Genomic DNA, 23,651 nt, shown 5'->3' with positions numbered 1-23,651 from the left:
TATCGTCGGCGGCCGCAACCTCGGCAGTAGCGAAACGTGGCCATCCACGCCAGTACACCGCAGACGAACTAAGGGAGCGGAAGAGCGACATTCATGCTTTCGCATTTACAACTCATAAGAAGTGCTCAGGTGTCATCGGAGTTTTTTCACCTCCTTGGCTGCGACTAAGCTGTGCGTGGCCGCTGACGACTGAAAGGTGACTATCCATACGGGATCCATCTGGAATGCTCCTATGCGGAGAACAGGTCGTCTGCTTCTTGCAAAGGAGTTGCGGTGAAGTCAGAACGACGCCGAGCTCTTATTGGACGAGTCTGAAAAAAATAGTGGGTAGATCTCAATGCTAGATGCTTTGATGTCTACCCGCTATTTTTTTTTTTCAAACAGCCGATAAGGGCTCGGTGTCCTTCTGACGTAACCGCAACTCCTGCACAACAAGCAGACGACTTGCTCTCCGTATTGAAGCCACTTCCCTGAAGACGTTCAGGCGTTCCAGCTCACGTTTGAAGTCTTCAATCCGGTACGGGCGGTTCTATACACCACAGTGGAGAAGAAGTATATATGCAAGTGTGCCACAAGGTAGTGGTGGCAGCACAATTTGGTGCTCATCAGTAGATGCAGAATAAGAAAATCCGTGCAAGTCGTTCGAAACAGCTCCGCAGGAGCTATGTTTCGAACGACTTGCGCGTTCGGCATGTGCGATTGGACTCTCGGCCACCATAACCCCTTGTTGTTGTTGTTGTTGTTTTTTTTTTTTTTTTTTTTTTTTTTTTTTTTATGAAGACGGTCGAGTGTACATTTCATGGCCCTTTTCATTTCTTGACTTTTTTTCTTCTACTCTCGGACGCTGATGAGGGAATCGCAGAAGCGAAGCCCTCATCAAAAGTTTCGCTTACGAGCCCGTAAAAGTCACCATAAAAATAATCTCAAAGCGCTTCTATGTCCATGTCAGCATTGTGAATGTTCTTTTTTTTATCCTTGTAGCCTTTTTTCAACGTTACTTATGTAAAGCAATAGCTTGTTCCAAAAAACAAAACAAAATCAAGAACTTGTAATTTAGCACCCGGCTGTTTAACAGTCATGCGTCACTTCTTGTCTCTGTGGTTTCATTTTGAAGGTTTTAAATTCCCCGTTGAACTTGAAGTACCTCCTCAGAGACAAAAAGAAATCCAAACTTCCTCAGCCCTTTATTGAGACGGCACACGGGGGTCGCGGTAGCAATCTGTTATTGCTTTTTGTAGCACCTCCAGCAATGGTGTTTTTGGCCTTCCATGACTCTGCATTTCTCCCACATTAATGCATTACATTGTGTACAAACATCTCAAAACAACGCAGCCATAGCAGTCCCTCTACTACGTAGTGGCGCCATCATATAACAAATGCGGCGGCGGCCACAAAACTGAGAGAAAATTCAGTTTATGAAAGTAGAAATAAGTAGAGCAATCATACATAGGAAACCAGAGACAAAGGAATAAAAGTAATAGAAAAAGGAACGGGTTTACGATGGACGCCATTTACCAGCTCGCCTGAGTTTTTTTTCCTTGTCTTTAGACCGCACACCGTACCGATGCTCATCCAGATCGAAACGGGCAGGGATGGGGATTGAATTATTCCAGACAGATAAGATAGCACCGGTTCATTCCGCCGTGACATAGGAAGATCAGTGTTGAAAGATGTGTTCATAACGGACAAGAGCTAGTGAACTTTCGAGGTTATTCATGAAGATATGAAACTGATTGAGGGGTTCATGTGATTTGCCTAAAATCAGAAAGGTAAAAAAAAAAAGAAGAAGCCTACACTTAACCTTTAGTAGAAAGGTATTTTCTGCCTATTGAAGGCCCTCTTATTAATCCGAAAAACGGAAAGTATAAAATTTACGAAACATTTACTTCGGCCGCCAAAACGCAAAGATAAAAATTCAATTTGCATCTTACAGTAAGCACTCGTTTGTTGGCTAAGAAAATATCCTGTAATTGTTTAAACTAATATACATCATGTTTTTTTTTTTATATCGACTAGCCACCCAACCAGGTCTACAGATAATGAAACATCTCAAATAATGTTTCTTTAAATAAGTATATATCGGTATAAGTATTTTAGCCGTCTTTGCAATGAACCCAAGTATTATTTTACTTCCAAATACATATTAGGGTATATCCGTTCAGCACTCCAAGATCTTAGGGTGCTTATGAGCCACGCTTGTAGCGCATGCATGCGTTTGTCTACGCGCGCTAACATGGCATACAAAAAATACAATCAATAAAACTTCCGCCTTCAGTGTCTTATCAGGCATTTCGCTAGGAGCCTGCTGAAGTTTAGTTACACGCGAAACACGTGCTGGCGTGTACTACAGTCTTCTAACTGTTTGAAAGCAGAAATTTATTTTGCTTTCAAACAGTTTTATCTTATTTTGATTATTTACTTCTAATTACTTACACAGAAGAGATGAGCGCGTGTAGTGCATGCACCTAATGTTTTTTTTTTGAGAAAATCGTGTTTTTTGGTCCGTGTAAATAAATCACGCGTCGCGGGAACCTGAACTAGGCATCGCGGGAAGAGAATGTGACGCCAGCAGTTGGAATAACGCGCGGAAAATTGAGAGCAAGATGTCAACTGGATCAAAATATAAAAAAAAAATAAAGAAATTTATCTTTGAACGACGTCCCACCTGAACCTAATATTGCAAAAACAAGAACGTACGTTGTGGACATTTTTAGGATTTATTACAGTTTAAGAAACTTGTCAGCGAGAAATAAAACAATAGCCTTTTTCTTGCTGTCAAGTGTATTTCACTTATATAGATGTCGCATGCGTACACGACGTTAGTTCTTGTTTTGACGATATTGGACTTATGTCGCGTGGGCTGATCCACTGCACTATAACCGCCATTTTGGAAAACGAGTGGTGCCACCTATAGACAGTTGGGAGTCGCAAATAGTTTCCTATTCACTCTTGGTGAAAATATGTCACCAGAAGACAAGTGCTTGAGGTGAAGGATGACCTCGTAATATACTGCATCATGAGAAGTCGGCTACTGAATAATGCATATGCCTGCCACACCACGTAATGCTGTACTTGCACGTCGCAGGAAGTGGCCATATTAGTGCACACTCGTTTATGTTCATTCTAGATTAACTAAAGAAGGAAGCACGTAAAAAATTTGACCATCTTTATTGTCTACAAGCAAGAGTGTGAAGCAAGCTGTATTCGGTTGCAGAAATATTAGAAATTAAAATTGCACCCTCTCTTCCGATGCTGCATCCAGAATGAGCTTCATTGAACGAACAGCCCGAGCTCCAGAAATGTACAATGCGCGACCCACAGCCGCGAGAGTTTGGTGCGGAGGAAGAGTGTATATTGTACAAAGCGGTTGCGGCCGACCCCCCCCCCCCCCCCCCCCCCCCCACACACACACACACACTTCGAATAAATACAACATACTTCATTTCATTTCATCTCATTTATTTACCTCAAGTGCGTCTTTGAGGATGCATTACATAACGTAGGCGGTGCGTGCATTCGTAATAACATAATCACATAATTTTCCAATCAGAGTCTTTAATAACAAAATAATCGCAATCAGTCCAACTCAGTTTACAAAATAAAAGTGACATCCTACGTCCACAATGGGAACTTTCAACTGGAGGTAACTATGTATAAAACAATAAGTTCAATATGGGGAAACAGGAAGTAACTATGAAAACAAGACATAAGCACCGTACGTGTACTATTCATACCATAGGCGCTCGCACATTGTTTTAAATTCAACGGGATTTGTCTTAGTAACCATCTCGCCTGGCAAGTTATTCCATTCTGTAATCGATAATATTAAGGGTGAAAACAGAAAGGAATTTGCGTGTGACTGGTATAGCTGTACCTTAGAGGAATTTTCGGTAATGACCATAGGTGTTCTTAAAGCACGAGTTAGTGTAGTATAAGTCATGAAAGAAACATATTCGGTTAATTTTGCTCCGGGCCGACAATGAAGTGAGACCCAAATTTGTTTTTAAAGCTGAGACACTAGTTTCAGGCGAAACGTCTTTTGTATGAACCGGGCTGCTTTACTTTGGACAGATTCTAGTTAAGAAAAAATATAAATTTGATGTGGATGCCATATGATACTTGCATATTCTAGTTTTGGGAGAATAACTGTTTTTTTATGCTAGCAGTTTTATTGAAGTTGGGGATCGGTGGCCGAGTGGGCTAGCGCACACCAGCTCGGAGCACGTGGAGCGAAAGCTCGCGCTGCAGAACCCGGGGATTCTGGGTTCAATCCCCACCCCTTCCCGTTTCGATCTGGATGAGCATCGTACCGGCGCGCGGTCGTGTATCCCCACTGCGTGGTGCACGTTAAAGAGCCCAGGCTAGCGGTTGTACCGCACTGGTTAAATTGCTCATCTAAAGCTGAGACACCAGACACCCACTGAGGCAGACTAACTTCTGGCTGTATAAACACACACACAACAATTTGGGCGTTGAATATTGTAGACAAAGGTGGAATGTGTGCGCGACGAAGGACTGAAGACAAAGAGGGCCGAGAAAGAAAAGCGCGAGGACAGAAGGGATTGAGCCGATCGAGGTAGCGGTAAGCGTTGTACATATCTGCTAAGTAAACGCGATTTTTCATTTTACACCGTGGGCATCGTTCCTCTATCTATGTAATAGTAGGGGCCACGTGTAGGGTGCGTCTTAGGAAACCTACAGATTTTAACGAGTTGGTAACTAAATTGTCGATATGTTGGTTCCATGATAGTGTTTCACAATGCCTTCGAACCAATCTCACTATTGGTTCGAAGTCATTGTGGTCTAGCCGGCCTTTCGGTCAAGCACGGCGGGGTCCTCAAAGAAGCTTTTTCGTTAAGATCTCGTAGACCATACGCCGCCGAAAGTATGGCATGTGCATCTGGTCGAAAGTGATCTTGGCGTCGCGAGTAATGTACTCGGCGTACTTGAGGGCAAACATGCCAGAGTCGCTGTTGTTCTTCTGCAGCGGGATGTCCTTGACGGCCTCGAACGTCCAGTCGGAAAAGACCAAGTCAGTGGCCCGCTTGTCACGGCTTTCGTCCTGCAGGTATTGGCGCAGCACCTTGTGGCACTTTGGGTTGGAGCCGCCCATCGAGTCCAGATAGCGGATGCTCTTGGTGCGGAAGTCCACCACTGCCAGGCACCAGTGATTGCCCCGGTGAACGGGCACCAGCAGCAGGTCATGCGCGAACACGTCCACGTGCCGGGTGCATCGCCGCCGGGCTGCGTGGCCGCTCGTCCGTAGCTTGGGGTAGAAGAAGGTGTTGAAGGCATACACCGAGGGCAGGCCGGGCTCCGTGCGGCCGCGCTCCATCAACAGATTCATGTAGAAATTGATCACTTTGTCGTTGAGCCAGTTGAGGCCCGTCAATGTCTCCATGTCCTTGCGGGTCACCAGGAGCTTGAAGCCCTGGGCCAAAACCTCATCCGGGGGAGTGGGCCGCAGCGCATTCTCGATGGCCGCCTCCATCTCCGCCGTTAGCTCGGGGAGGACGTCTTCCTTGGCGGTTTCCGCCACTTCCTGGACAAACTCGGCTGGTCGGACAAGGCACTCTTTGCTGAGCAGACCCTTGCAGGCCCGCTCTTGCCACTTGATGCGCGCCGCCTGGCTCTCCTCCGAGAACGTCAGCTTGGTCTTCAGCTCCTGGACCCACGAGAGCGACAGAAGCGGGCTCGAAGGCCTCGAAGGCCTCGGTGACCTCGGTGGCCTCGGTGGCAGTGACTGCATCGGTGGCAGCGACTGCATCGGTGGCAGCGACTGCATCGGTGGCAGCGACTGCATCCGTGGCAGCGGCTGCGTCGGCTCTGCTCTTGCCGGTTGCACCGGAAAGAGAGGACCCTCGCAGGCCCGCTCTTGCCGCTTGATGCGCGCCGCCCGGCTCTCCTCCGAGAACGTCAGCTTGGTCTTCAGCTCCTGAACCCACGAGACCGGCAGAAACGGGCTCGAAGGCCTCGGTGGCCTCGGTGGCATCGGTGACCTCGATGGCCTCGGTGGCATCGATGGCCTCGGTCGCATCGGTGGCAGTGACTGCATTGGTGGCAGCGACTGCATTGGTGGCAGCGACGGCGTCGGGTCTGCTCTTGCCGGTTGCACCGGCAAGAGAGGACCCTCGCAGGCCCGCACTTCCCGCTTGATGCGCGCCGCCTGGCTCTCCTCCGAGGACGTCAGCTTGGTCTTCAGCTCCTGGACCCACGAGAGCGGCGGAAACGGGCTTGAAGGCCTCGAAGGCCTCGGTGACCTCGGTGGCCTCGGTGGCATCGGTGGCAGCGACTGCAGCGGTTGCACCGGCTCCACCGGCTGCACCGACTCCACCGGCTGCGTCGGCTGCAGCGGCTGCGTCGGCTGCACCGGCTCCACCGGCTGCACCGGCTGCAGCGGCTGCGTCGGCTGCAGCGGCTGCAGCGGTTGCGCCGGCTGCACCGGCTCCACCGGCTGCACCGGCTGCAGCGGTTGCGCCGGCTGCACCGGCTCCACCGGCTGCACCGGCTGCAGCGGCTTCGTCGGCTGCAGCGGTTGCGCCGGCTGCACCGGATCAACCGGCTGCAGCGGCTGCAGCGGTTGCGCCGGCTGCAGCGGCTCGACCGGCTGCAGCGACTCGACCGGCTGCAGCGGCTCGACCGGCTGCACCGGCTGCAGCGAATCCCCTTCACTAATCTCAGTAACAGCTATGCTTTCGATGCAGTCCACCTCCTCCTCCTGTGCTATGGAGATGACGTGTCCGTGACGCTCGGACGACGATTCCCCACACAAAACAAGACTCGGCGTTGTTCCCGACACCAGAGCCGTCCCGACGCCGAGGCAGCTCTGGCCACCGTACTGTCGACCCCAGGCTCCGTTGCCTGGTCGCCGCAACGCTGCGGTCGACTCGAAGTCGTGGTTCTTCAGGTGTGGACGCACGAACCGGTCCAGCGGCTGCAGCCGCCGCAGCCGCTGCAGCCACCGCAACCGCTGCAGCCGCTGCCACCGATGCCACCGCTCCAACGGCTGCAAAGGCTCCAGTCGCTCGGGAGGCTTCTGGCGCAGTCGAGGCGTCCGAGGCGGCTCGCGTCCCAGGGTGGACGCCACCTCGAGCAGGTTTCGGGAGATTTGTGGAGGACGTGTAGATTCGTCTTTTATGTCCAGTCGCTCAAACCGTCGAGTCGGGACCTCCAGTTGGACGGTGTTCACTGACGCGTCGCGTACCTGCGGTTTGGGCAGCGGTTGGAGGTACCCGGTCGTGTATTGCTGCAGCAGTTGCTGGTACTGCTGCTTCTCGTCCATCCGGATGCAGTGGTACGAAGTCAGCTCCGGGGATCGACCCCCGTTCCGCTCGTGAAGGGGCTTCGGCGCTCCCGCCTCGGCGTCGGGACGGCTCTGGCCACCGTAGTGTCGACCCCAGGCTCCGTCGCTTGGCCGACGCAACGCACCGATACACCCGAGGTTGTGGTTTTTCAGGTGTGGACGCACGAAGCGGTCCGGCAAAAGGGACGCACTCGATGACCGCTCAGCCGCATGCTTTAACCGAAAATCCCCGTACGGAGGACACGTCGTCTGCTCCTTTGGCCTGGCAGGTTCGGCAGCGATGGGCGGCGTGCTCGGGTGTAACCACTCCATCGCCTGGCGCACGAAGTAATTGTCCATCGGCTTGCGCAGGACGCTGTACAGCCAGTTGAGCGGTACCGCTCGCCTCTCCATGCCGGTGCGTCCACCCAGTTCTAGGCGTGGACACTTGCGACTCTTCGAGGATTCATCGTCGTCGTCGTCCATGGCCTGTTCCCGCCTCCGCTTCTGGGACCTCCGCCGCTGCTCCTCTGGGGCTCTGTCGGCTCCTGGCGGAGAGAAGAGACAACGTAACGCTGCCCCAATCCCTGCCAACATTTGTTCTCGAGGTGTTTGACACGCACCATTCCGATCCCCGTTCCGTTCGTGAAGGGGCTTCTCCGCTCCCGCCTCGGCGTCGGGATGCCTCTGGCCACCGTAGTGTCGACCACAGGCTCCGTCGCCTGGTCGCCGCAGCGCGGCGATAGACTCGAGATCGTGGTTCTTCAAGTGTGGACGGACGAACCGGTCCGGCAAAAGGGACGCGCTCGATGACCGCTCAGCCGCATGCTCTAACTGAAAATCCCCGTACGGAGGACACGTCGTCTGCTCCTTTGGCCTGGCAGGTTCGGCAGCGATGGGCGGCGCGCTCAGGTGTAACCACTCCATCGCCTGGCGCACGAAGTAGTTGCCCATCGGCTTGCGCAGGACGCTGTACAGCCAGTTGAGCAGTACCGCTCGCCTCTCCATGCCGGCGCGTCCACCCAGTTCTCGGCGTGGACACTTGCGACTCTTCGAGGATTCATCGTCGTCGTCGTCCATGGCCTGTTCCCGCCTCCGCTTCTGGGACCTCCGCCGCTGCTCCTCTGGGGCTCCGTCGGCTCCTGGCGGAAAGAAGAGATAACGTAACGCTTCCCCGATCCCTGCCAACATTTGTTCTCGGTGTTTGAGACGCAGCGTCTCAAATTCGAATTGCTCGCGCTTTGTTTGGAAAGTTTGTCCAGTTTGGCGCGTTAGAATAGAGCAAGGCTGAAGCTAGAGCACTACATAGCTCCCAAGGACCCCAAGGACATTAGAGCTCTCTGCCGGCAGGCCTCAAGTGTGTTTCCATAGACCTCTGCCCTATCCCCCTCCCCCTTTTCTGTCTGTTTGTATTTATCCGATTTTCACACAATTACGTCGCTGCCATCTGTACATATTCATGACTGTTCAACCTTGCAATGTACGGCGTCGCAGACCTCTACGGTATGGGCCATCGGCCTTTCTGCGGCGTTGCGGCTGTCCTGAGCCGGAATAAATATTATTATTAATATGGAGCAGAGTCTGGAGAGTAACGCAGTCCTTTGATCTGCGTGTTTTGCCGACAACATGGCCGACAGAGCTGCTTGGTGCGAGTCACGCGGTACTCAGGGTTCCAGGTGGCGGCGCGCCCTATGGGAGAACATATTGAGATCGACGCAATACAACTGATCAAAAAATACACGCCGAGTTCAACTAGTCTGTCGTCAAGTTTGTAAAGCATTAACACTTTATCAACGTTTTCATGATATTGGATGCGTGTGAAAATTTAGACCATATGCGAAACCGCTTGATGGTCTGTCAGCACTGTGCACGCGGCCACCTTGGTAGCGTCAAGTATCTTGAGTTTCGATTTCTCAGCATTTCCAAGGCATGGACGCTCTACTGCTAAGTTGCGATTCGGAAACTTTATTGTTTTCTGACTTCCGATGACCCAACAAGGACAAAGGACTGGGCCGTCATGCCTTTCATCTCTGAGCACAGTTTTAACTCTTTTTTCTATACGAGTACGCATGACGTCGTAAATTTTAGTGGTAGACTGCTCTATGCCAATACATAAGACTCAAGGTTAGTTTTTTTTTTTTTTTTTTTGCGAAATTAATGAGCATTTGTGGTAGGGAAGGTGAGGAATTATGTTTAGAATTCATTAGCGAAAAATCAGCAGTCATGATTTTTAACGATGATGAGTATCTAGGAGTATGGATATGTGATGGTGCAGAATATCTCAGTGAGCATGAAAAGTATATAATAGGTAAGGCCAACAGAAATGCAGCTGTAATGAAAAATAGAGCACTTTGGAATTACAACAGGTATGAGGTGGTGAGAGAGATTTGGAAAGGGGTCATGGTGCCAGGCTTGACTTTTGAAAATGCAGTGCTATGCATGAAACCCGAAGTGCATGCAAGACTAGAAATAAAACAGCGCGGAGTAGGTAGGCTGGCTTTAGGGGCACATTGCAAAGCGCCAAACCAGGGAGTACAAGGAGACGTGGGATGGGCGTCATTTGAGAGCAGGCAAGTTGTGAGCAAGCTAGAATTTGAGGATCGGTTGAGGCGAATGGATGGGGAGCAATGGGTACGAAAGGTTTTCAGCTATTTATAAATGAAGAGTATAGACACAAAGTGGAGACAGCGCACTAGGAAATTAAGAGGAAAGTTTTTTAGGGTATAGTGGAGTTACGGAAGAGCATGCAGGTCTCAGTTACGAAGAAAGTTAAGGCCTAAGAAAGAGATCGGTGGAGAGGGAATGCAGACAAAGACGGCTTTGGAAAGCTATAGATTGAACAAAACAGTTATTGCCAAAGAAAGAATTTATGACAATTTTAGGGGAAGCTCATTGTTGTTTGAGGCGAGGACGGGTTTTCTGCGAACCAGAACATACAGAGCGAAGTACCAGGAAATGGATACAGTGTGCACTGCTTGTGGAGAGGAGGACGAGACGGCTGAGCGCTTGATACTCTACTGTAAAGGGCTTCACCCTATGCCTACCGAAGACAACATAGATTTAATAAAGTCATTGGGTTTTAGAGGCAGCGAAGGAAAAGTGGATTTCAAGACTGTAGAGATTACCAAGCAAAGATTAAGTGAATGTTGGCCGAAAGCGAGAGAAAACTAGGTATTTTTCTATTAACTGATGGCAAGGGGGTTTTATTGCCTCACTTTCTTTTCAGTGCGGAGTGAATATAGTTTTCACAATTAATATATTCTAAGCTTAAATGGTAAAACAAAATGGCTGGGTGGCGTTAGCTACCGCCCGATCCAAAGGGCTCAGCCGGATTCATCCATCCATCCATCCATCCATGGTGGCGTTTGATGCAGACGATTTTTCTACGCAGCGGAGGTGTTCTTTTTGGGTTGGCCGGAGCGGGTCACTTGAACGTTGTGATGTCACCGCGTCGTCTGCTGCATGATGCCGCCGAGGCAATTTTTTAAAGAAAAATTACGTCCTTACGTGCCACACAACTTGGCGCAAATTATTGTAAAATGTTCCTTTATTATGTCAAAAACTATTTTCGTTTCGTACATCCCCAAAATATTGAAGAAACAACGATTTTCTCACGTTCCCCATGGATTTGTGACCGGAGTTGGAACCTCCGGGCGTTCGCCGCTAGTTGACGAGAGGCGTTCTAGGTTGCGCTACCCTGCTCCGAATGAGCTATATAGTGCTCTAGCTGAGGCTACATTCCAACGAGGTAGAGGGCCTTAGAGCGATAAACTGGCAGCTGAAAGTGACTCCTAATTGGCCGCCGCCATGTTGCACGTTTTTGACCACTAGACACGTGACCTTAAACACGTGACACTAGACACGTTTTATGTCTAGATTTTAACGAAGTACCGCACACAAATAATTGCTTATTGATCTTTAATGACAGTACCGACGAGATGAGTTATGTTTCGTTTGTTTCATGTCCAAAAATGTGCTTTCACGACAAAAACTCGGGCAGCTTCGCAATGCCTCCGCTAGATGCCGTCAGCCGCGGTGCTGTATTTTGGGTTTTTATCCGAGCTAGACACTGATCTTTGGGGATAACAGTAATGAAAAAATTGTTTATCATGTTTTCTACAGCGATCGCAATACAAATCTCGGCTCAGTTTTGCGTGAAAGCCTCAGGATTTGGTACGGTCACGTGTAGACAAAATTGTACAACATGGCGGCAGCCAAGTAGGGGTCACTTTTGCCTAGTGAACGGAATACCATTTCATCGCTCGTTGCTACATTCACGCCAACGAGGTAGAGGGGCTTAAGCGCGAAACACGTTTACGACGAAACCGTCCGATCCGACGTGCGGACTGCCGGAATGACCTTGGGGGGGCGAGGGCTTTTGTAGCACCGGAGAGCGTTGAAAACCCTCGCCTCCGACCGTCGTATTGCCTGGTCGGACGTCGGATCGGACGGTTTCGTCGTACATGTGTTTCGCGCTTTAGAGTCATAAACCGGAAGTTCGGAAATGCCCCCCCCCCCCCTCCCCGGTTTCCGCCATGTTGTACGCAAAAGTGACCACTCGTCACGTGACCTCACAAGAGCCGTGACGTCACCGGTAAGATGGCAGCGCCCAGAGCTGGCGGATGCGAGTTTGTTCGGTGCGCGGTAGCCGTGATGTGCAGCTGCCTTCCGATGACTTCGGACTTCTTCGTGCTCGCTGACGCAGGTATAATGTGGAAATATGATGAGATTTTATACCCTTTTTGAGCAAGATCGCTCTGGATCATCTGGATATAAACACATGTGAGACAGCATCAGCCATATCGCCGTACCGGTGCTGAGATTCCCAGATGTGTTGGAGGATTGATAGGACTTTGAGTGCTCTTAGCATGAAATTTTCGCATTCTCTTAGCTTTGTTGGAATGTCTGAGAATCGACGCGAAATGTATGCGTCGGACGTAGAGCCTAGGGGAATTTGTTTCACCCTATTGGAAAAACGTACAAGAAACAAACCTGCTGCTTGTACAGTTCTGGTCTGACACCAGTATAATTTCTTGTTATTATGTATGCAGCTAGTTTGGTTCGGCTTTCTGCATAACTGGAGATACCGGCACCGCTATGGCTCCGGGTCTGTCTATACTGGCAGCCAGTTTGCTTGCCGATATGATTCGGTGTGCTGGTATGATTTTGCGGCCGATGACGTAGGCGACCGCCATCTTTCCAACAAAAAACGCTTATTAGCCGATTCACACGACGGACTGATCCGCGGACGGATTGATCACGTGACGACATATCCGCGGTTCGTCCGTCTCGCAAGCGCATCCACACGAGGGAGACGACGAGCAGACGGCAGTGAGGACGGACCGAACCTGTTCGCACCCCACAGTGCCGCAAAACTCCAACATCGCACAGTAGCACCGTTGTCCAAGAGAGAAACCGACGGTTGCTACCGCGATAAAGAATCGTACGCCACTGCTACGTACAGATCGAGAACAAAACACCGGGACAGGCTTCGCGCGAAGCGCCACTAACTTTACTAACCCAAAGCATGACAGTGACACAGGCATGATCCTGCCCGAGAAAGCTTCGGCGTAGACGCGACGAACTTCTCGGCTCGCGGAGGGGCGTTTGGAGATGCCTTCACACACTCCGCGCTCGTGAACAACACTCAAAGCACACCACATCCACAAGAGAGGGCTCGCTCGGTGAAATCCTGATTGGACGTGCAAGAATTATCGCGGCGTGCTAGACGAGTTTTGACGGGAGCTTCTTGACACGGACCCGGAGGAGCACCGGAACCTGCGTCGCGTCAGCCGGACAAAGTTTCTGGAGTTTCTCTCACGCGTGGAACCAAGAATCGTACGACAAAATGAACCAACAAACGCACAAAACGCAACGACGCGCCATTTTTGTTTTGAACGACCAGAAGCAAAATACCAAGAAAACCATGTACCGTTGCCAGACTAAATGCCTTCCAAGTCAGTCTGCCGCCAAACGTCCGCGAGTGAAAAAGGCGCTCGACTTTATCAGTCCGCGCCTCCGCGGAGGAGGCGCGGATCGCAGGAATCGGTGACGTGCCGGTCACGTGGTACACGGTCCGCGGACGAAAATCGCGATTTGGTCCGTCGTGTGAATCGGCTATAAACCACACCGCCACCGTTATATCCAAGTCATACATGCAGAGAGACGACCGCCATCTTCCAACTAAACGTCCATCGTTTACCACCGGTATCGTTACATACACCATACATGTCGAAAAAGAAGTATAAGCCGCGTGGGTCCATACCACAAGAGCGAATGACATTTTAGCGAACGGCGACATTTGAGCGAATGCTCGTTTTAGCGAATAACGGGGGCGCGCGTTAACCCATCCGTCGCGCTGCGCTTTACGCCGCTTCGCGGCGACAGTCTGCGGCAACTCATTACACAAATATGAACTCACTTGGCCCACCCGAAAACGCCGCTTCGCGGAACATGGAGGCGGCCAATCTCGTCGGCGGCGCGGAGAGCGGTCCCGCAATTTTTTTCCCGAGAACAAACGCAAGCTTTTATTGTAATCATAACTAAGCGGAATATAGCGGAGCTGCTCGGTGTGGGCGGCCCCGTCCAAACCTTTGCGAAGTACGACTTGCGTGTCCGAAGGGGTCACAAAGACATCGGTGCAAGCACGAACGACACCGAGAGCCCCGAGCACTGTTGAGCACTGCATGGTAGCGCAGAACGAGCAGCTCCTACCTCGGTGCCGTTCCCGGCTGCGCAAGAGCCTCTCGGACTCGGGGCACGGTCGCGATCGGCGAGTTCTGGCGCGGCGAAACGCGGAGGCTTCCTCAAAGCGTGCGCACACATGTCGCCTCTCGTTCAGAGTGAACCGGCGGCCCGGCCTGGAGTCCTAAACGCCTTGGTTTCGATGCTTCTTCCGTCTCGCAACTTCTTCAACAGCACCGAAGACAGCGGGCACCATCTTTACGGTCACTAAATGCGTCGAAAGGCCTCCACGTGCGATGCACCGGAAAACGTGGTGCGGCTGGTGCCGAAACGGAACTGCGTAACTTCGAGCTTTGAGTCAGCGTGCACGGCAACAAACCGATCGTGACACCAAGCCGCGGATACCGCATCGCCGGTCGACAGCGGCAAACGGCCCGTTGCTCGTATCGTGGGCCGTGACTCGTACTCGGCCAACTCGGCGTCTTTTCGTGGTCCCTCGCGTCGTCGCTACCAGCCGCAAACCCGGCGTCGGAGAAAAGCGAAACCGAAACGTAAAGCTTCCGCCCAGTGGCTTCCGCTGTCGCGCCTTTTCTGACTTTCCGGCTTCCACGCTTCCGGTCGTCGCGGAGATGGCGACGTAGTGGTTTTGGCGGTTTTGGCATCGCTGGCTCGTTCTGCGTTTTGGGGGACAGATGTTTTACGGTCCGTTTCTACTGCGTCTCTGGCTCTCAACTCGACGGCGCCTCTCATAGTTCAACCAGGCGTGGTCAACCTGTGTCAGGCCGGCTCGACTCGTCCGATCGCCGGACCGCAGGCGACTTCCCAGTTCGGCCGTCAGGCCTAGGATCCGAAGACGTCTGTCTCCGTGAAGCGGTAAGCGAATCTCGTCCCGTTTTCGTTCTACTTTTAAATTACGTTAGGTGCGCTACAGTGTAAGCATGCGTGCCAAGTGTTCGTAACAATTTTGAACTAGAATAATTGTGCTTCATTGCGGTTTGTCATTTACGGAAAATATAAATCGAGCAATGAACGAGGAGCCATGCTTGAAAACGATGCATGTATGTACGATGTTAACTTCTACCTCGGCGGCTTTAAAAAAAAAGTCAAGACTGGTTACGGTTGGATGCGAGGCTGGTCCCAATGTAATGGTAAGCACTTAGAGCGCCTTCTGAACGGCATGTAAGCAATATAGCGATCAACGAGACGAGCGACGGCGAGAAGCTACGAGTGCCGGCGCCGAGCGACGAAGATTTCTCACTCTCGCTGCTTGCGCCACTCGGTTCTTGGGCTTCTCAAAACGTCGCTCATCGCCTTGGTCGCTCGCACCAATCGCTTTCATAATGTGTGTCTCGTCGCGCGGCTGACTACCGTGTTCATTCAAGTATAAATCGACCTTTTTTTTTTTTTTTTTTTTTTTTTTTCGGAAATTGCGATTAAAGACTTTTGACCTACATTCGCGACCAAATTTTGCGACCCTACCGGAGGCATGGAGCTATCGAGTCACCGAGCCGGAGTTGCCGTAGAGCCGCGCCGCTTCTTGTTTCAAAACGCTTTTGGTGCACGAAAACAACCGCGGTGGCAGGTGGTTGTTTCGCCATCGCGTTGTTTCGCCTGGTTTCGCCATCGCGCCTCTAGCCACTACCGTTCCCCTTGCTGGGCAACGGGGAAGGAAAGAAACGCGATGCGCCATGCACTTTGCCCTCCATCCTCGCAAACGCGCACAAAAAGAAAAAAAAAAAAAAAAAAAGAAGTTACTTTTGTTTGTTGTTTGAGGCGGCTCGGCTCGCGTGTTGCTCATGGCGACACGGCGGCTTTGCTTGCGTCTTTGTAGTTCGTCTTTCGTCGCTTCGCACCTTGTTTCGTTTCTTCTTGTCGTCATTGTCATTTTACCACGGTGTCAGTGAAGTATTGTTGCGAATTTGCGAGGATGTCTACCAAGCTGACGAAGCTTCGGACGACGATGACATGTCCAGAAGTTCTGACGGTGATTAAGTTTTTGGCATCGCCCCGTGATTTAGCTAAGAGTGATGTAAATAAAGGTTTGTTTCTTTTGCCCAAAATTTCCCCCGTTTTTAAAAATAAAAAAAAAGGTCGACATATATTTGAACTATTTATTTTTTTTATTTTCGGTGGGTCCAACAAATAGGCTTCGACCTATTTTCGAGTAAATATGTTAACTTTAATTTTTATTTTGGGTTACGTCGGACGTAACTCGAATGCTTGACAGTTACGTTGGGCGTAACTTTAATTTTTATTTCGAGTTCCGTCGGACGTAACGTTAGACACTGCGTTACACTTAAGCAAAATAGGGGCTGCTGGTTCATCATATAAACCAACCATTTGTGTATGATTAAAGCGCATCACTGGCCTAAAAGAAATACTGCCATCCTATAGGAATGTAGCGCTTCATATAAATTTGTTAATTTTTACTTTTAGTCCCTGCCCCCTCCAGATACAACATCTGACCTAAAGCAGTGTTCCGGATCTCCTTCCAGGACCTCAGGCGGGTCGTCATTCAATCCAGGAGTCGGCGGCGTCTCATGGGCGTGTTGCTGGTGCTTCTTACTGGATGGTGCTACCGAGGGAAAAGTGGTCGTGCTTGGGAAAGGCAAGTATGGCCGCCGTAAGTATAGATATTGTTTTTACCTTTGCTCGAATCCACCTTTAAGTAATGCACAGTTCGCATGTGTGCATCTCTCAATGCTTCTACAGTCGGCTGTTAATATTTGGAGTGCTCCAACTCTGTCAGCGCTAGTGTCTCTAGATCATGCAAATGGGATGCAGCAATAAACCACATATGCTCTCGCAACAAACAGCGCTGTGCCGAAACACTGTGGAATTTACTCTAGCTTAATAATGCAGCACAAAATAGTTGACGCCAAGTATAACTGCTTTTGTGACTCCGTTTTACCAAAAGCTCTGCCGAAACAAACTTGCCGCCTTACAGGTAGTGCAAAAGAACCTCGGTGTGCCTAACCTGGAGAAGGACATTTTTTTTCATAGGTCAATTTTTTCTTAAAGCAATACCTTCAGCCTCCTTGAAATGTTAACATCATGTGACACTCAGAAGAACAGTAAACCCCTTAATGTTGGCGACCCTTTAATTTTCGTGGCCTGTAATTTTGCGGAATTCAGTGGCTGTGATTATGTCCTCTGTGACCGATTCGAGAAGAAATAGGGGCCACCAAGATAAGGGGGTTTTACTGTACATCGGAGGAGAGAGGAAGTCACTTTTGTTTGTATGCAAGAGTAAAACCAACAACAACAATCATGGTGTCGACACTTTGTGAGCCTATCTGTGTCTATTGCATGATATCAATTTTGTTTTAGTTTGTTAAACATTGTTGCCTGTACACTGTGGGATGTCGTCTTCAACAGGAGCAGTGGTTTTCCTCTGAAGCAGGCAGCATGGACGCGTGCCGCAGCACAACATAGTTCATTTGCAGGTGGTACCGCAGTTTGAAGGATGGTTCGCACAATATGGGGGAATCGCAATTCAATGTTCTACCTCGGGCGTAGACAAGATTTGCTCATTCTAAATCATTTTGTCTACAAATCGGGAACTTGCAACGAATGTACCCGCATGGTTGGAAGGGCCAGACAAGCCTTGTGAGTGCTTCGTTTTCTAGCCTCTCAGTCCTAAACCTACTCACGTACCATATGTGTAGATGTTACGATAGGTGGGAGCACTTACTTGGAAAATGGTGAATGGCAACTGTTGTTATCTTTAAGGTGGACTGCATATTTGCAGTACTTTTCCTCACTTAAAAATATGTCTTACTAAAAATATGTAGTATAGCCGATGACAAAAAGAGAATGGCTGGGCGTCCTCCAGCACGTGCTTGTGCTTTTCACCCCGCTTTGGACAGATGTGCTCGCTCCAGGCTCATCAGGCGCTGAAACGTCATCGAAGGCAGCAGACGGGCTGGAGGTGGAACAACGGAGACTTCTCCCTGCTTTTCTGATGGTGTCAGTGAGCGTGTACTTCTATACTCTAACTTAGCTTAACCTGCACAGAGCTGAGTAGAATAGGCTTGGCAAGTGCCCTTATTGCATATGCATTTGTACAGCTGAGGCACTTTCTAAATCAAGAACATTGTGTACCTTACCTTCAAAAACACATCATTTTGGGGGTGCAAAAGGAATTCTAAGGCATATTTTTGTTTGTATTGTCCTATTACGCATCGACTCCTTCAACTTAATGCAGAGTCGACCCAGCCTCTTGAAAAATTTAATGCTTGCCAGGTAATTGTTTTGCATTTAGTTGATATATCAGTATTCAGTTAGGTATCCCAAGTCATTAGTCGTTGAGGTGGAGTCTCTCTGTAAGTCAATCATGTTTAACATTCATAGAAATGCTTGTCAAATAATGGCACTGTCGAGGATATCTATTCAGCTCGGAACAATCGCTGGGCACAAGCTGATCGTGTGGTTACAGGCAGCAAACATCCCGGTTGGAACGTCCTATTTCGCAATGTAGCTGCAGACTAGGTGAGGGCCCCACTCATAAACGTCTATACTTTTAGTCTCTTTAAGCTGGACCACTTTTGACACTACAAGCCATTGCAGCTAAAACAGCATGACACATGATTATAAGCTAGACGTACCATGGCGTCCAACTAGAAGGTCACATGGCTTGCTTTGTGCACTGAATTTGCAAGGATGGCTTGAAGCTTCTGTCGTGGTTAACTTTAAGCTGAGATACTTTAAAATAATGCTCTCAGTTTTTAGTGTTGCCCGGCATGGTTAACAAGTTGGTGATATAGCGCTGCATTGAAAAGTCTGTGCATTCATGACTGTATCACCTTATGAATGCATACGAGCTATTAAACTCTTCGTTTTTCAGAGAAATGAAATGCACTTTGCTTCCAATTGCACCCGCTTCTGTAACTTCATGGTATGAAGCACCTTACGGCTGCAAGCTCTGACCGATCTTGTTCTCTGGTCTGCGCAGGCCCATATCAGGGAGTCGCTCCGAGAGCCTCACCAAAGTTTCCTGCCCGTGGTCGTTCTAAATTTTTTTTGTTGTAGGTATGCATCCTTTCTGTCTTTCCCTTAATTGTACCCAAACGTCTTCTTTTCATTGTCGCCGATTTGCCTCAAAATTGGTTAAGCACACAAATGGACGCTGTACAACTGTATTATACATGTTTTGTTCAAGGTAACTTTTCTTTGCCACAGTTACAGATTTTTTTTATGAAGGTTAGTCTTTTTTGTTTTTATTTACAAATTTATGTGAGTTTCCATGGGCAACACTAAAACGTTATGCCAGGAGCAAGGAGTTCACTGCTGTAATTTGTTGTCAACTGATTGCAAGAAATTTCGTTAATGTCGTGAAACCTCCTTCCAGCGCTTGCTTTGCAGCATAAAAAAAATTATACGTAGGACATACTCTGTTTTTTAAACTGCTTGCTCAATCTGCAGGTCTGCCTGCCATAGATGTTGTGCTACTGGAGAGCAGGCAAATTCGATTGCTGGTTTTGCCATTGCTTTTTTTTTTTTTTTTTAGCCGTTGTCTTAGTAGTTCTTGCAAATTTAGAGATTTTCCTAAAAAGCAAGCCGGGAAGAATATTTAGTTTAGTTAGGTAGCTGAAAGTAATGATTTAGTACCCCTTTGTCAGTAAAATAGATACTGTGTGCCGCTGTTAGTGTCAAGCCGAGATCCACGCTTTTTTGGCATTTTGCTCAGAGTAGTACCCATTCTTATTCGTTAGCCTCTTGGTGTGCCAACTAAACTCTTTGTATACAGACACCTGCCCTCTGCTGGTACACTCTACCCTCATGTTCAGCGAGTGTATGAACTGGAGTTGTATCCACAGTCGACACTCGCTGAGCACGAGGGTAGGAAAATCTTTCCATTGCAGCAGAGCCATATATGGGGAGAGTCTGGCAGTCTATGATTTCGCTGCCGTAACGTCTTCCTTCCGAGTGAGCTGATCAGCCCGCGGCACAGAGCAAGAGGCGTGAGCGCATGCGCGTGAACTCTAGGCTGCTCCCAGCTGAGCGGGGAGGGCCGCCATTTTCATTCATTCGCCCGGCATGGGATCGATATTCAAATTTCGGTTCTTTCCTTTTATTTGGCAGGCTCTGGCAATAAAATGATATAGTGTTATTCCTCGATGGCTTAAAAACCTAAAAAAAGAAGTTCCTCTATGTTTGAACGCACTTTTAATTAGACAAAAAAAAAAAATAAGCCCGTAGCAGACGACTCATAGCCTCAACAGTGCTCCGTGCCGACAGCTTTGCGTCAAAATGGCGGTCATCTCTTTGCCTCTTTGCTGCCTTCTCTATCCCTCCTTCGGCGTTCTCCTCCCTTTCCTCCTCTCCGGCGCCTTCGTTGCCACACCCGCTGGCTAAACTCTCCCACTATACGGCTTTGCATTGCAGTAGTAGTTTTATTTGTAGTCTTTACAGTTGAATGTGAATATGTGACAGAAGTCTCTCAGGTTGGGGCGAAAGGGGGTTAAATGAATGCATTTGATCATTCGCCTAAATTCGGTACCCATCATTTTAACGCCTACGTAGCCTTGTCCTGGTGGGTGACTATGACTAAAATAAGAGGATCTATGTGCTGATCACGAAAGAATATGCTAGCCATTCTAATGTAGCTCTGCCAAGTACTTGATTGTGATTTGTTTTTATTTTCAGCTACTTGGGTGCCTCGAGATCTGGAGATCCTAGTGGCCACAAGCTTGGACTCAATCTTTTTCTGTGGTCTGGCCAGGACCATGGGGGAGGTAATCCCAGCAACAAGAGCATCGCAGTATCTCCCTGCCTGTGACTTTCGATCAGCGTCACGACAGGGGAGTCCTCGTGCCACCAGGCGTTAGGTATGCCACTTGAAATAAGCATTTTTCTTACCTATTAATAGAACAGCAAAAGCACTACTAAGCCTAAAATGCAAAAAAAAACATATTCAAATCTTGGGTTGGATGAAATTCCAATTACAAAAAGGAGTCTGCAGACATGATTATCATGTGAACTTAAAGCCCGCAGATGTAGGTTCGACGGTGTCACAGAAATAACTTCTCGCAGATCGCCTTGCTCGTGCTATACCCAAACAAATTCTTAAAATAATCATTGTGTTTCGTTGGTGTCATCAATCTTATGTCCCTACCACACCCACGAGTCGGGACATGTGAAACATAGAAAAACAGGAACTTGCACATTGTCAGCTCTGCAAAGATTTATATAGTAAACAGAGCATAGCACGTTCAGCTTAAGAAAAAAATTTAGTGCAGGCCTATATTCATGGTTCACATATGTGTGATTGCTCTTTATAATGAAGTGAAAACTGCTTAAGTTGTGGCCCACTACAGGCTTTCCATTAGTGTTAAAAAGTGCGGTAGAAAACATGATTGTGCTTGGAAGACGGGGACATAGGAAGGACAGACACAACAGAGCGCTAACTTTCAACTGATTTAATTCAAGAACCTCAAAGTAGAAACGGACTGTGTCACCGCACCACATCTCAACCAATCCGTGGCAGGGCCACGGATTGGTTGAGATGTGGTGCGGTGACGCATTGTGTTTCTACGCTGAGGTTCTTGAATTAAATCAGTTGAAAGTTAGCACTCTGTGGTGTCTGTCCTTCCTATGTCCCCGTCTTCAAAGCACAATCATGTTTTCTAACGTAGCCAGCACTTGTTAAAAAGTGCTCTTGTGTTTTAAGCAGCTCGTACCAAATATTTTCTTGAAATACATTGGTTCATGGAAATTATTATGTAGATGTTGGCAGACAGTCATGGTGAGGCCAATCTTTAATGCCAAGTGGTCCACTTATTCAGAGTTAATTGAGTTTGTAAATATTGTAGGTCGCAAATTAAATTTTTAGGGTACGCAATGGGCACAATCATCCGTAATGACTAGCTCTACCTAGGGGAACTTCATACGTTTACTACGGCAAGATGGTTTCGAAAAACAAAGTATTTAGTTTATTCAACTCCTGCACTAACCTTGTCTTTAGAAACTTTTTATATTCTTTCGATGCTGAGATAAGATTCTGGAAATAGTTTTTCTAGAACTACTCTAGATATTTCCAGTTCATCATTTTTCTCGCAAAGCATTCGAGAGAGCCAAACCCTGTAATGTACGGAGGGCACTCACAGAATGATGCGACTGACAGTTTGGAACATTCGGCACTGTAACAGTAATAATGACATGTCACTTATGTAATGCTCATTATCGCAGATCAAACTGCTTTTTCCGTCTACACTCATTTTCAGTAGACTCATTCAGCGAACTCCCACCTGAGACTGCAGCGCTGGGTTCTGCAAAGTAATTTGAATGAATATAGATGCAACAGGTTTCTTTGAGCGTGCATCTAACACACATTCTTCATATTGAATCTGCTAACTGTATTCATGACCATGTCCATAATTGTATCCACATTCCAGCTTATTTTTATTTTGACATTTGAGTTTTCTTCAGTACTTTTCTCAACATCTGTGCTTGCTGAGCCGTACTCAAGTCCATACATCTTGTCTTTCGCTATTACATTAATATATAAAACTGTTGATGCCAAGTGAGAATTCAAGGTATTGAATCTGTCGTGCGAGCTAAATAAGAACCAATAAAAAGCTCTACAAAGGAAATTTTGTTAAAAGATGCTGTATGAGCATTAGAATAGTACATGCCATGCTAAAAAAAAAAAAATACAAATTCTTGTTAGGTATGCGGGGATGACAGTGCTGTGCTGTTTCTGATGTGTCACAACAAAAAAAGAAATCAGTGCCATACAGTGTTCCTTATGGAAGTACAAACTGTTGAATTCGAAGCCCAGAAGTTTTATTCAAGAATGTTCCTCAATACAAATGTATTTAGAGATCTGAGCTACTGACTCATACATGACTATGTGGCAAACATTCATTTTCATGTGGATTATAGTTTACAAGGTCTAGTCTGCATTGATTTATTGCATTCATGCTGAAACTGGGAGGGGTTCTCTGGGTATGAATAAAGAGATAAACATTTCTTGAAATCAAAACATTTGAGAACGGACAAAAGGAAGGATCTGAGAACGGTATCTTAGATTCTCTTCTTTTTCTTACAGTATCTCTAATGTTCACTTTATTTCACCTGATGCATTTAGTTTTTAGCGCAGCTCTTAGCACCCGTTTCCGCGTTTTGCGGCGTCGCTGTCGGCGTAACCGCCCAACTAAACTTGGCAGGAAATTGAATTAATGTGGTGGTCATGTGACGTTAATATTTCCGCTAAGTCTAGCTGAGAAACTGAATTTTTTTGTGGATGACGTGACACGGTCATGCGACGTCATTTTCCCCGCTACTTTTAGCGGAAAAACTGCATTTGTGTTGAGGTCATGTGACATCAATTTCTGCGCTAAATTTAGGGGGAAACTTACCAGCTAAATTTAGTGGGGAAATTTTCCCGCTAAATTCAGGGAAATTTCCCGCTAAATGGGAGGGAGCAGAAGAGGAGGAGGGGAGGGGGAGGAGGGGCATACCCTCCCATCCTCCTCTTCAAGATCTGTGCTCTAATTTCACGTTACAGAGAATTGTAAACGTCTCATATTTCATCTCATGTTTATTAAACTTTTATATTGCAGGTGCGCTCGCAGCACAAATCTGGGTTGTGCTGATCCTCTACGCACAAGTTAGGAACTCCTGAGTGGCAAGAGTGGGAGTTTGGTCTGACAGCTCAAGGGACACCATTGTTCAGTATTGA

At 48.2% G+C, this 23,651-nt stretch overlaps 1 protein-coding gene across 1 annotated transcript; it reads right to left on the bottom strand.

Annotated features, from left to right (window-relative positions):
- Window positions 1–3,444: 3,444 nt before the first annotated feature.
- LOC8026429 lies at window positions 3,445–8,473 on the bottom strand. The gene has a single exon (XM_040207111.3). It carries the CDS (start codon window positions 8,471–8,473, stop codon window positions 4,838–4,840), a length of 3,636 nt encoding a protein of 1,211 aa, XP_040063045.3. The 3' UTR covers window positions 3,445–4,837.
- Window positions 8,474–23,651: the final 15,178 nt, after the last annotated feature.

This window comes from Ixodes scapularis, unplaced genomic scaffold, assembly GCF_016920785.2.
Source record: "Ixodes scapularis isolate PalLabHiFi unplaced genomic scaffold, ASM1692078v2 PGA_scaffold0__279_contigs__length_252992795, whole genome shotgun sequence".
Taxonomy (NCBI): Eukaryota; Metazoa; Arthropoda; class Arachnida; order Ixodida; family Ixodidae; genus Ixodes; species Ixodes scapularis.
This window is presented reverse-complemented; position numbering and strand designations above follow the sequence as displayed.